Here is a 14,586-nt window from a genome sequence, read left to right as displayed (position 1 = left end):
AGTTATGTTTGATTTCATAAAAAATTTGTTAAAACTATCAAACTGTTCAGTAAATAAAAGCAAAATGTGATCTGAAGCAGAATGCTTCCTGCATGAATCCATAAATGTTGTCTTTTATCCAAAATGTATTGTTGTGACATTATAAGCAAACCTACTGTTGCGACCTGTGGCCACTGAGATTTTCAATGTGCTCAAACTACAAAAGAACAGCCTCAAGTTCATGACAGCCGATGAAAAAGATGTTATTAGCTTTCATGTGAACAAACAGGTGATTATAATTTCATGGATTTGCACTCTGTTGTGCATGTGTGAATGCTTGTCTTCTTCGTTTAAAGAGGCAACATTCAGGGGCTCATACTAATATTGTATTTTGTAATGAGGCATGACAAAATAACAGCACTGAGAGTGAATCAGGGCATCACATTATCCATACACAATGTTTTACGGTTGTCAGTATGTCAGATAAGGTGATTATAGAGACATAAATTATTGTTGTGACTTTGCCAAGAGACATTCACAATTTGAAAGACATGACACATTATACATTGGTCCCCGACCAACAGTTCCTGCAAATGTTTCACAAAAAAAGCCTTTTTACAAAATCATTGGATTATCTCCACTGAAACATGAAGGTTTTAATTTCTAGCAGATAAAGGATTGATTTTGACAAGATGGATTAATAATGAATATGAAACAGGGCAAACTTGAGCTAATAAAAAAAACAAGAGTCTTTAATTTAACCATATAAACTTATTAAACAGAGGGAATTATGAAGAAGGGCCTCTGTCTGTTTCAACTGAAGCTGGTACCCTCTGCAATTCACTATTCATGAATTTTACAGTATGCTTGTCTGCCCAAGCCTTCTCCAGTAAGATGAATGATTTGGTAGCATAACTCCACAAACTTTTCTTAGAATTCTCAATTCCACCCCACAGCACCAACGACATCATTCCTCTTCCACATCACCCTGTGTACAGTTGCGCACTGGCCGATTGAACTGTGCCTTTGGTCAAAGTCACGGCTGTTACGGAATACGTCATGGAAGGCAAACAAAAATTTAACAGGCCAGCCTTTATGTTAAGACATTGCATTGGTTGTCGTCCACCATGACACACTACACAAGATAAAACGATCGAATGACGCAGCCCATTGTCGATCTGAGACGACACTCAACACTGGCAGGATCGGGCAATAATCAGCATGATATTGTGTAGTCTGAATCAAGTGTTAGGCAACAAAGATGCTGTAAAAGACCACTCAACATGTAATTCAGCTGTTCCTTACATCTTCAGAAATTGTTGTTACTTTAGATAACACTTGAAATGCAAAGGACACAATTCACTTTTTTCCCTGAATCTCGTCTGTGAGTGGTACAAAACAAGTGAGAAGAATCAAGGGAACAAGCAAGAGAATTTCTTTTCCCTCTTTTTTTTCTCTGGCACACGCACATTCACATGTGTCATGACATAGCAAAGGTGTGTTTTTGACAATCATTTCTCTTGTCAGGAATATAGTAGAACAAGTTCATCTCAGTGATTATGGTCACAGAGTTGCAGAAAGCAATTCCACAGCCCTCTGAAACTCACAGCACACCAAAACAGCACTTTGGTTCCTGATGGACAGGATCGTAAAGACTGCAGCAGGCTCTTCTTCTGCTCTAATTATGTTTGTTCAATGACGCACCAACGTGAGACCAGAAAATTTAATTTCCTGATCTCATGTCGTAACACAGAATCTAAACATCTTATACAACGTTGTGAGACAGGCTTGGGGGTTTGAAAGATGGACAATAAGTCCATGGAGGTTGTCTGTAGCTATAGCAACAACAGACAGTTATAGATATATACAGTGATGTTGGTGGGATTTTGTGGTGACAAAGGGCTATCGTTGTCACTGGGATTTTATTTTAAAATAATGTTTTTAGTGGCCCGTCCATAGCCTAGAGGTTAGAGTTGGGCTTGTAACAGGAGGGTTCTGTTCAGATCCTTGGACTGAGGAGTCACAGACTGACGTGCCCTTGAGCAAGACATCTGACCCCCCACTGCTCTGAAGCATGGTGCGTTCACTGGTGTGTAAAGGATGTGTTAAATGCAGAGGACGCATTCACTGCTCATTGTTTCAGTGTGTGTGTGAGTGTGTGTGTGTGTGTGTGTGTGTGTGTGTGTGGTGTGCAACTGAATCTTAATCTTAGTATCCTTAGTATCTAAGTGAGTCAACCTCTGAGCAGTGAAGAGCAAATACTGGGCATCTGGCCTGCGTCAGATGCATACTTCACATGCATACGTGGTGGGAGGATGTCTTTGAGATATCAGTCAAACACCTTGCATTTTATCCCCTAGAGTCCTCTAAAACCATAAAGAAGTCATAAAATGCATTATCTCAAAGTTTGCTTCTGGTGCACTCTTTGTAAAGTGAAGTAGAGCCACCTCCACACTTAAATCTGTAAAAAGCAAAGTATCCACTGAGTTTCTCTAACACTTTTTTTATTTTTATTTTTTATTTTTTACCAAATATGGTTCTGTGCCCAATAAAGGGTTAATAATGCCAAGCTCCTGCTGTATCACCCATAGGATCAAGGTCAAAAGTACATGCTTGAAGGTTTCAGCCTATAGCACCTGTGCAGCTAGTTATGTTATTGTATTAGTGTTTTATATTAGGAACATTATATTAAGCATGTATTTGCTGCAACATTATGCTAGCTGTTTCATCCATTCACTGTTGAACTGCTTCGTTTGATCCACTCCTCATAGATTTTCACATAACAATGGTTAATTCATACCTGCACACGTCTTTACTGTGTATATGAATGAGAAATGTTAAAACAGGTAGGCGGGTGGAAGAACAAGCTGTACCCACTAAGTTTCTCTAACACTTAGTTCAAGGATCTTTTTTTTTTCTGTTTCTGAAGATGAAAAACCAGAAGAAAGGAATGGAAAGTAATCATTTTAAGGAATTCATAACAAGAACAAGGACACAAAGCTATGATAAAAAAATAAATAAATAAAAAGAATGTTGAGAAGAATGTTTGCTCCCAAAGGGTTTTGACCATGTCAGCATTAATGACAGCTACTTAATCATACTAAATCATACACAGCAACAAAAGACATGGGTTGGCACTTTTAGCACCACCAGCTGTAACTTAGAGATGAGTTCATGTATTTAAAGCTCATGTCACTGTTTATTCTAAGTGTGGATGATCTGTGGCAGTGCTTTGTGTATCAGCGATGAGGTGACAGAATCGGATGAGGTGGGGGTAGAAATACCAATGGCAGTTAATTTTTTATGGCATCAGAAGAGTTGATGTATTGTGTCTGTCAACATTCTGTGTATGGTCTCGTTTATGGCGGCAAACCACTTTCCCCTTTTGTGATTTATATAGCTCATGCTGACAACTGGTTGCATAATGCTGCGCTACAGGTAAAGAAGAAGATGGGGTTTGACAGAGAGGTGATTGAGTTGATGGACGGCTGTAAGTCTCTGTTGTGAAAGTCTGTGGGAAGTTGATTGAAGCTGAGGTTAGCTAAAGTATCTGAAAGATTTAACTGCCTCTACCTTCTGTCCTTTTGATTTGATTTTTATAGCCATGTTATTTATTGATTCATTGACTGATTCCAGCTTGCCCCAGATGATGCCTGGAAGTGCCCCCATTGTAAGCAGCTCCAGCAGGGCATGGTGAAGATGAGCCTGTGGACTCTCCCTGACATACTGATCCTCCATCTCAAACGCTTCCGACAGGTATGTGAGCTACTTCTGGTACTGTAGTTAAAGTTGCACTGAATCATTTATCTCTTGAAGCTGCACAGATATTTTGTGGCTAATAATTGAACAAGTGTGTAATGAAAAAGGGGGTACTCGTAGGGTCAAACTCGCAAGGAATTATCAACTGACTCTGCAGTTCACCTCTTCTCTAAAGAATGTTTTAGCATCTTTCAGCTCATTCTTTGGCAGCAAACAGGCAAATTTAGCAACTAGTTGGGGAATGTAGTTGAACATTTAGCAGCTTGTGAGCCAGATATTTCCCTCAGGTGTTGGTGCATACCACTGTAGAGTGGATGTCGAAGTGTAAATATTAAACACTTGGCTAAAACTGCTCCAAATGAATGTTAATGTTCTCCAAATGTTGCAGGATATATGTGAAAATTCAACGATTTGTTAACACACATTGGGGAAACATAAATTTCCCATAACGGCCTTACAAGGCAATAACAAGTTGATATTGTGTTTGCAGCTTGCCTCTAAGTGCCTCCCCAAAGAAAAAACAATCAATGCAGCTGTATGAGAAGTAAAGCTTTTAAGATCATTACAATTATAGCTATGCTTTCTGTATAATTGTTTAATTCTAGTCTTGCCTTCTGTGAGGAGTGAAAGAAACAAAATGATCAACAACTTAATCAATGCAATAGCTAATATAAAGTGCTCTCATAGTAACTGTTACATTAAATGTTCTGGAGAGAATAAAGATTTGGACATTGACATTTTCAGAGGATATAAGGGAGTGGTGAGATAAGTGCTAAGCAAGAATGCATTAAAGACCAGAAAGTGGATGGAAGACATGGATATTGCAGGGTAGACTGTCTGGAATATAAAATCTATAAAACAGCTTAAACTTAATGTGAATTTCGAGTCTCTTTTCCATTGCCATTGGAAACAAAGTGTCATATCCCAGTTATTGACACATACCCTCTAGCCCCCCCTTTTTAAAAAAGATGAGAACCAAAACCCCCATCTACCACCTGATTACCATACATTATTGAAGTCTCAACAGCCTGTCAACATCCAGCATTACCTTGTGAATCTTATCCACCCTTGACATCTTGCAGCTGCACAGCTTTTTAACAACCCTGCTGACTTCACCTTGGGAAATAAGAAAGGGGGGCAATTCTATACATCCTCCTTCTCCACCAGTAACAAGTTTGTCTCTGTCCTGAGGCGCTTGAGTGCATTCTGACTGTTTATCAAATGGTAGAGTATGAATTGATGTGGCTGTATATAGCTGAGAAATGCATGAGAAACATTCTTAGGGTGTCTGTGGAGAGAGCGTAAACTCCTGCCATGCAGCAGAAAAGATAAAGAATACTAGAGTTAATTTGTAATAACCTCCAGCAGCAGCATGTCAGCCACTGCTGCTTCAAGACACACACATAAAATAATCTCACTCTGCTCCACAGGGGCAGAACTCTCATGCTCAGGATTTTATCCTCATTGCTCAGCTTTATATCCCAGGTCAGCATTGTCCTCACTCCTGCTCAAATAAACCTGTGTTTTCTCTCACCGTTCGGTGTTGGCGGATAAACAGACTCAGACAAGGTTTTCTGTACATGTAATGTGAGCTTTGAAGCCTCTCTGGAGGTGAAGTCTTCTAAAGTTCAAGTTCAAGTTAATTTTCATTCCTCTCCTAACTGGTTGTGTAAAATGCAGGAGATAACTATAGTGCCCCTTGGGCCATAGTGCAATACATGAAAAAGCCTTGAACACAGCAGTCAGGTGGTACGGTTCAGGAGACAAACAGCCTGGGGGCAAGAAGCTGATTTTGAACCCGGTGGTTCTGGGCTTGATATTCTTCAGCCTTCTTCCGGAAGGCAGCAGGTCAAAAAGACCTTGAAAGCAGTGAGAGGAGTTCTTCAAGATGCTGCAGGGGCTTTTCTTTTATGAAAATGCCCTTGATAGCAGGGAAACTGACCACAGTGATGACAAAGGATGTCACAAGAAACATTTAACAGGACTCGTACCTAGGGCTGCACCTAACGATTATTTTTTTTATCAGTTATTTTTTCGATTAATCTATTGATTATTTTAGCAAATTTACCAAAAATAAAATGTGAAAAACTTGTAATTTATATTTCAACATTATATTAAAACATCTTCTCTTAAAACAAACAAGTATGAAAAGCAAAGAATGCACTGCAGGGCAGTTCTGTCTTTTATTCTGTCTTTTACACTCCAACTAAAAGGAATGTAATGTAATCAACATTTAACAATACAACAGCAAAATAATAACACCATGTACAATTCAAGTCACTTTTATTACCACTTACATCAGAACAAAACATGTGAGTATGTGCAATTTGAACACTTTTCTTTTTCTCTTTCTCCTTTTCTCTTAACAGAAATTATTGTAACAATTACATTCTTTCTGCATCAAAAAAATAGTATCTTAATATAAATAATTGTCTTAACTGGTTTCACAGTTCTGCAAAATAATCATAATAAATGTTATGTTTGGGTGGAGACAATAGTAAACCGGACTTCCAGAGCCAACCATCTTGCGCGCTCCGCTGTTGCCGACTTGCAAAATCGCCCTGCGATGCTTCCACTTCAAGTGCTCGTGCATTGCCATCATACAGCTGTGATATGCCATTTCTAATTTGCAGAGCACCATGCACAGGTCAGTCTCTGCACAAAATACTCCCACACTTTGGATATTCTTTTCACCACAACTTGCTCTCTGGTGGCCATCTAACTTTCTAGACTCCAACATATGATGCAAGCTCCTTTCATTGCAGTATGGAATGAGATTGGGCTGAGTTTGCCTTTATCCAGACAGAAAAGCACAGATGAATTTCAGCCTGCTTTCACATTTTTTCAGTGGAACATTTTTGAAACAGGGAAGCAGCTAACATGAGTTGTCACTGCTCCTTTCTCTCAGCTCTGCATTTGGTGAAAAAAGGAGAGTAACTGACAGCAGTAAGTGTTACGGATGTACTTAATTTCTTTGGATTCCGTCATGTCATCTCTGGTGCTCAGAAAAGGTGGATTTATGTTTTTTTTTGTTTTTAGGTATTCAGTTTGGGAATTTTAGTGATGCAACATCCCTATTTACAAGGCCTTCCTGTTTACAGCTGAATTTTCAATTTCGATGCCAAACAGTGATGCGGCAAGTCAGCGTGGGCTCTATAACAGATCTTTAGAACCTAGAGAGGACCTTATTTGGAAGTTCAGGCATTGTTGAACCTTCTTCACTGAGGAGGTGTTCTGCCTCTAAGAGAGACTGTCTGTAATGTGCACCCCCTGAATATAAAATGCTGCACTAACTTCACAGTCCTCCTGAAGGGGACAGTCCTATCCTTCGTTTTGTTAACAATCGGAGAGTGGTTGTCTCTGCTTTTAACCTTGTCCCAATAAGCAAATTCATAATTTTTAGTGTTGAGCCACATGACTGTAACGTCGTCAGCATGCTAAATGATGTGGACTCAGCACACAGCCTTGCGGGACTCCAGCGATCACAGTGGCATTGAAAGATATCCGAGAGTTGATTCTGACCGTCCTGACGTAGTAGTGATTGACAGGCAAGCGAAGTTTAAAAGGGCGGATTCCCCCATGTGGTTGGAGGATGCGTCAAACAAACGGTGGACTTTCACCCAGGAGAGCGTGGTTTGCGTCCCGTGTAAAACAAAAGTAAACAATTTGTAACCTAAGTTACGTTGTTGACGCAAGTTACTTGAATCACGTTTTTGAATGTAACTTACGATTTTTACATAACTTGAGGCAGTCAAGTAACCCTTGAAACTACTTCACTTCCGGCATTTATGTACATTTGTTTACTGTTTAAACTGTCTTTTATAACGCCTTTTTTACAACCGCGGACCATATGTGTGCTGCGCCGTTGTACCGCGAGCCGCAATACGTACATATGTGGCATGAAATGTGAGCCGCGGTATGTACCTACGTTCCACAATTTGTGGTACTGACACACAAACTCTTCTGCCATTTATGTTGGAGTATTTAGTGCATCTTAATAATCAGGGTCTGGGGAATAATCCCAAAAGCTGTGTCCCAATGCCATACTTTTTCTGAGCAGATTTTGTTAGTAGAGAGACATTCTGACAGGTCACAGTGGGAAATAATATGTGTGATTATTAAAACTAATGAATTCCAGGCAGCTTTAGCCTATGGGTTCTCACTATCATGATTTCCTAGGACATGTGAATTCAACAGAGCCATTGTTAATGGTTTTTAGTTTTTTTTTTTAAACTGTGTGTTTCCTACTTTGACAAGACACAATGTCTGCTGTAAAAAGAGGTTTTACATAAGGCTGCTCTGCTATGTATAAACACCAACAATAATAAAAGCTTCCCACCAATAACCCATCATATACAGTCTCATTTGGGCCACCTTCATACTTCATGGAGCACTCTTCAGCACAGTGGGTTTCACAAGGGACTCATTAGTATGCCCGTACATGGTTGACATCGGGACCTTGAAGTGGCTCGAGATACAGCCCTGTCTCCTGCTTGGATTAAGTATCTCTCTAAACCAGATAAAATGATTATTATAATCAGTGGAATATTTATCGCACCGCTGTGCTGTGTCTCATGTCAGCAATCATTTTGGTAACACTTTATAACCATATAATAACCATAACAAGGTAATGGTAAATTGCTAGTTAATTAAACTTCAGTTAGTGGTCATTTTTCCTATTTACCGGTACTTAAAGCAATGAAAATGCAATTATTTATGCTTACTAATTATTAGTATTGCTATGATTTGTTATTTTAACAGCACGTTCTTGCACACATTATAACATTTTATATTCAAGGATGGACCAAATATTAGTAACACAGTGTTGTAAATCATCTATAAACATATTTGGTTTGATGTCATAAAGTTGCAACTAATGCTTTTAATATTTTGATTAATAGGTGGTTCATAACACTTGAAGTGACATTAATTTGGCCCATTAAATATTTTATTAGGGATCTATGAAAAGCATTATTTGTGCTCTGATAATATTTATCTAAGATGTTTTATGAAGGTAGTATTGTCATTACAACCAAATTACCAAATAATATAAGAAAAGGTTTAAAAATAATTTGATGATCATTAAAACAGACTTGATATAGCACTTTATACATTTAATGTGTTTTAATCTGTCTAATTTTTTGAGTCCCCCAAAACACACATATACAACAAAGGCATATAATCATGTTATAATCAGTGTACATGTCCTTCACTCCTACAGCCATCAGGCTGACTAATTCTTCAAGAGCTAATAGACCAGCTTAATTTCCTCTCGGGGATAAATAAAGTAATTTTGAATCGGAAAAGGCTCTGGCCAGGCAGGAGACAGAAAATAATGAGAGTTGAAAACACAATTTAATTATGCAATGCGAGAAAAAATTAGAAATGATGAGAATAAAGTACAAATGTTAATAATAAAGTTTAATAAGACGTTGAGAAGAAAGTAGAAATCACGCCAACTATTTGAGCTCTGTAAAGTTGGAAAGAGATGCACAGATTTGTTGTTCCTGTGCCAGTTAGTGATTGCTTTAAGAGAAACGGCACATCTATCCAGTTAGGTGGCTGCAAACTACAACCTGATTTTCATCAGCACAAGCTGTCCTCTGAGCACGACAACTTACATTGGCTCCTGTCCACTGCCGGCAAAGGCTTGAATGTGCAGGGGCCATCTACAAATTACAATACTGTAGATTGATGCTACACAAATAATCAATAATGTTACCATGGCAAAGTGTGGGTCAAAATAAATCCCTTCCCACATTAACCAATCCCTGCTGCCTTTACTACAACACAAGGTTTTGTTTTTGTTTGTTTTTTTATAACTGACCATCAGAATATGAGTGCATGTCCCTGCATGATGGCGAAGGCCAATCAAGCTTCATTTTACAGCTGGCACTCCACAAAATATCCCAGCCTCGTCTAGCTGGCACTACTCCGCCTCCCACACAACTACTGACTCTTTGACATTACACAAACCAAAAACCTTTTCTACAGCCAAGGTTGTGTCCAAGCCGTGCTGTCACCTTGGCCCAGTGCTTGATTGACACCACTCTGTCATTTCTTAAACCCCAGCCATCGTCCATCAGGCACTTCCCCACGAAAACCTCTCATCCCATGAGTTCCCTCATCTGACCAGTATGATTTTTCTCAGCCTCCGCATTCTAATTAATGCAGTCACTCTGTTGGACTCTGTGCCAAGGACAAATTGTGCACAGGAGACTTAACCAGATGCCACTGATCCGCATAACACAGCTTCTGTCGTTGGGAGGGTATACAAAACCTTCTATCACAATAGGGTGCCAACTCTAGGAGAGGGAAAGGAACTTCACTATGAAGAATAATTTGAAGGGAACTGGCTTGTCTTAATGGCATCTTGTCAGTTCTAATAACACACAGGTTTTTTTATTAACCTGTATAACCTTCGTGGGGCACTCATTGAAACACTTTGAAACTGAAAAAGTCAACCCAACCAAGTGTTATTGGAGGATATTACAAGACTTTTTTCAAAATGTATCATTTTTATGTTGCAAATCAAGGTCAATTGAGTTATTATTATTATTACTATTATATTATTATACTGATTGATCAGATGCCATGGTGTCACTATCTGTCACGGAGAGGCTTGTGGACCCCATTTGGATGGCTGCTGAAGTTACCAAGTATGGTTCTTTGGGGGTTAATAATGCTAAGCTCCTGCTGCAATATTACCCATAGAATCAAGGTCAAAAGTACATGCTGGAAGGTTTCAGTGTGTTACCTGTGCAGCTGGTAATGTCAGTTTATTAGTGGTTTATATTAAGCATTTATTTGCTGCAACATTATGTTAACTGTTTCATTCATTCACTGTTGAACTGCTTTGTTTGATCCACTCCTCATAGATTTTCACATAAAAATGGTTATTTGTCATACCTGCAATGTGTCTACTGTATATATAAATAAGAAATGTTAAAACAGGTGGGCGAGCGGAGGAACAAGCTGTCGACCCTGGTGCGGTTCCCCCTGACCGGTTTGGACATGGCACCCCATGTGGCAAAGAGGAGTCAGAGTATGAGGAATCTGAACTTAGGGGCCTGGCCGCCGCCCTGGAAGCAGCCCCTAGGCCCGCATAACCAACCTGCCGACATGATCCTTCCACACGACTACCTGTACGACCTCTACGCTGTGTGTAACCACCATGGAGGAATGCACGGAGGACATTATACTGGTATGGAACTTCTTTCCCACAGTAAATATGTATAGTATGTAACATCAGCCACAAATGCTTGTTTACTTTCCTTCATTTCATACCACTGAATACAATTTTATTTATGACTACATTTTGAACTTTTGATCAGGCCAGCATTTTAACGCACAATTGCTATTTATAATGTCAGTTCCAGTCTAATTTGTTCATTTGCTGTTGCTGTTAATGATATGCAACACAATCAATCTGCTGCACTTCAGTCTGCTCTGCTCTTGGTAATTTCAGTTTTAAACTGTCACATCAACTCCCTTCAAGCACCTCCTCACTATATTTTTCTAACAGTATGGTCCCAGTTTTCTTTACACTTAATTTCAAGCCTTTCTAAATAGCACAAGCACAGCTGATCATAGATTATTGGGGCTGATATTCATATTAATGTGTGAGTGTGTGTGTATATACACGGCCGCCTATATAGTTGGAATAATTTTGTTTTCAGACACAATCCTCCATCAATTGTGGTTCTTTTTTCATTGTGATATGTTTGGAAGAGATTGATTAATAAAGTTTGGAGAAGATATACACTTTATCTGTCAAGAATAAATCACATTGTCACTATCACTTCATGGAAAGAGGGAAAAAATATTTTATTCCAACTTTATGGGTGACAATGTATATATATCGTAAACACACATTTATTGCAATGATCCCTTAAATGTTGTAATCAAACACTTCTGATTAAGATGTGTAATGGGATATTTTACATTTGAACAGTTAACTTTATTTTCCAAAATAAGATACACTTAACTGGGAATTTAATAATTATGAATAACTACATATGTCCTTGGTGAAGTAGTCTCTCACCTGACACACTTTTTAAATTGCCACAGTATGTGCTCATGCTAATGTCAGACGAAAATATTGGCTGGCCAATAAATCAGTCAGGCTCCACACAACACACTCTGTTTCATTTGAAAAGAAAGCTTTGAGAATGAACAGGTAGGATTATGTTGTGACTATTTAATAGCAAATTTTAGCATAACAACAGCATCTGGCAACACAAAAGAGAAAAAAACAGATGTTGTCACATCCCTCTGCTGGAGTGTGAAAATACAAAAATTCAGCAGGGCAGACAACATTTTAGCTCAAGTGGATTTTCTTTTCATATTTCTAAATTTCTGTGGAAAAAGCACAAGACACGTCCTTTTATGTCCTCCTGGGATGCATCAACAACCAAATCAATTTGAAGTAGAGGAAAATATCTTTGCTATTCCTTTGACAGTGTGCTGATGCCTCCAGCAAAACGTATTCTTGGTCAATATATTTGATTGGCATTAACCTTTAACCTTTCATCAAACCTTCCCTCGATACTGAGAACACACATCTTTCAACCCACCTCGCTCTGTTCTTTGCTTCATCTGCCCCCACATATTGTCCTCTGTCTGAATAAATCCCTCACTTAGCTATTAAGTTACTCATAATGAAGTCACATAATAAAGCCTTTATGCTGAATCTGACTACCTTATTGTCTAAGCTGGTGTTGGTTAGGTATTAATAAAATTGCTCATATTATTCAGCAACAGGGTATTTTTTCATTCAGTGCTGAAAACTAATGAGATGCTCAGAAATTAAGATGAGATCTATTAAAAAGTATTTTAACAAGCAATAACACACTCTTTTATTCGCTCAGAACCCAAAGCATCCTACTGGAACAGAAAAATACTGTCAAGGACTAATTCTTTTTCATTATTCAAACATTAGAAATAAGAAAAAAAAAAGTTTTCAGAGTAAACTGTATTTTAAGCTTGAATAGAATTCTTGAAAAGTCTGAATTGTCCATTTGGATACCAGTCTTTGACAATTTGCGGCTCTATTCAACTGTAGACATTGGCTCTATAAACTCTGGCCGTTCTTGACTCCCACACTGGCAGTAATTGCAAGTAGCCAAGCAAGTCCCGATGTGTGTGATGTGTTTTCAGTAATTGCCAGTAGTGCCCAATCAGCCAAGACTGCGAGTGTGAGGAGGATTTTCCAACAACACGAGAAACACTAATGAGGTCAGCCCTTCACTCACCCTAATAGGTGGTCTCAAGCCATTTGAATTTCAGTGAGATGCTTTTTAATATTGTTTCATTTTCACAAAGTCTAAGGAGGAGAATCACAACCATGATAGAATAAATTAGTAGAATGAAGAGAGGGACTTCAAAATGAAACCTCTGTCTGTCACATCCTGAAGTAATTTCCATCTCTAGTCTAGTATTATATTCCATCAGCTTTTGGGAGACACTGGCTGAAAAGTTGAGGATGAGTTCAGGCGACTGGAAGGATGGAAAACTTGACATAGTTGAGGCAGGACCAGCCCTGTAATTGCTGCCAATGGTTGACGAAGACACACAGAGATTGAGGCTAAAATGTGACAACTAGAGACAGCAGGGGGTGAGGAAGGTGGAGCAGCTGTCTCCATAACAGCCTGTGCAGACAGTTGCATCCTGTCTCTGGGTCTTTCAAGGCATGGAGGTGGAAGCAAAAGCCCCATGCCCTTTAATTATGTGGACACAGTGGGGTTACAGTAAACATAGTAAACAAAATATGTTCATCTGGCAGGTGACAACAGAAATCCTCAATTCTGAAAATCACATCTGGTCTAGATGCCACCATCTCGATTCCTTAGGACGCTTTCACAACCCAAAGTTTAGTCCGTTTTAATTGTACTCTGCTGCGGTTTAATCCTTGTTATGGTTCGTTTGGTTACTTGTGAATGCTCAAATCGTACTCTGGTCCGCACCAAAACAACCAGTCCGAGACCACTTGCAGAGAGGGTCTCGGTCCGGTTCCAAATGGACCGTAGTGCGGTTCAATTGCACTGTGAACGTAATCCAACCAGAATCCGACCCAATTAAAGGAAATTAACCAAAACGCAGTGGATCGTGGGCTACCCGGGGCGGTATTTGGTGAGATGTACACAAATAATAGCATAAAGATGACATTCGTGTCCTTCAGTTTTACTACCACTGAGCTTAGGCCTATTTGTCATTGCAGAATTATCAACATATTGCTCAAAATAGCAGATCATGGTAGGAGCACATCAAGGCTCTCCTTCTCTGATTATACAGGTGTCTGATCGCAGCACATCATCCATGGAAATTATGGATCAACACATTGTTAACAACCCGGAACCTCAACAGGAGCTCGTTCTGAGTGTTTCTCTCCAAATTAGTTCGGTCAGAACACCAGAGCAGGATTACGGCCGGTATAATCAAACGTACGTCCACGTCTTACATTCTTCACCACCAACTTTTCAACTAATAAGAAATGATAGCGCAAGTACATTTCCAGCCCTCCACCTTCGTAAATGCCTCTCTTCAAATCTTTTTTTTTTAATTTGGTCCGCTTACATTTCTGCACTGTGAAAGCAAACCAGACTAAATAAAAAAGGAACCACATGTATCAATTTCACTCTGATTCTGTTAGAATCAGAGTGAAATTGATACATTTGGTTGGTTCCAGGTTGTGAAAGCAACTTTAGAGGGTCTTTTAGTCCAATCAGACATTGAACAGGACATTTCTAAGATACCAAAATGTTACACAAGCACACAGAAAGGGTCAAAGTTTGAAGGAGAAAGCACACAGTGCACTGTGCTAGCGACCTGTCAATCATAAGGTATCCA

At 39.2% G+C, this 14,586-nt stretch overlaps 1 protein-coding gene across 1 annotated transcript in view; it reads left to right on the top strand.

The window, feature by feature from the left end:
- usp43a (ubiquitin specific peptidase 43a) overlaps positions 1-14,586 on the top strand; it is a 158,067-nt gene that overhangs the window by 129,127 nt on the left and 14,354 nt on the right. Inside the window, exons 12-13 of the mRNA XM_059339929.1 lie at positions 3,616-3,735; positions 10,693-10,942. Of these exons, the coding sequence (XP_059195912.1) occupies positions 3,616-3,735; positions 10,693-10,942 (370 nt within the window). The remainder of the gene's footprint in view (positions 1-3,615; positions 3,736-10,692; positions 10,943-14,586) is intronic.

Source organism: Centropristis striata, chromosome 1 (assembly GCF_030273125.1).
Source record: "Centropristis striata isolate RG_2023a ecotype Rhode Island chromosome 1, C.striata_1.0, whole genome shotgun sequence".
Lineage (NCBI taxonomy): Eukaryota > Metazoa > Chordata > Actinopteri > Perciformes > Serranidae > Centropristis > Centropristis striata.
This window is presented reverse-complemented; position numbering and strand designations above follow the sequence as displayed.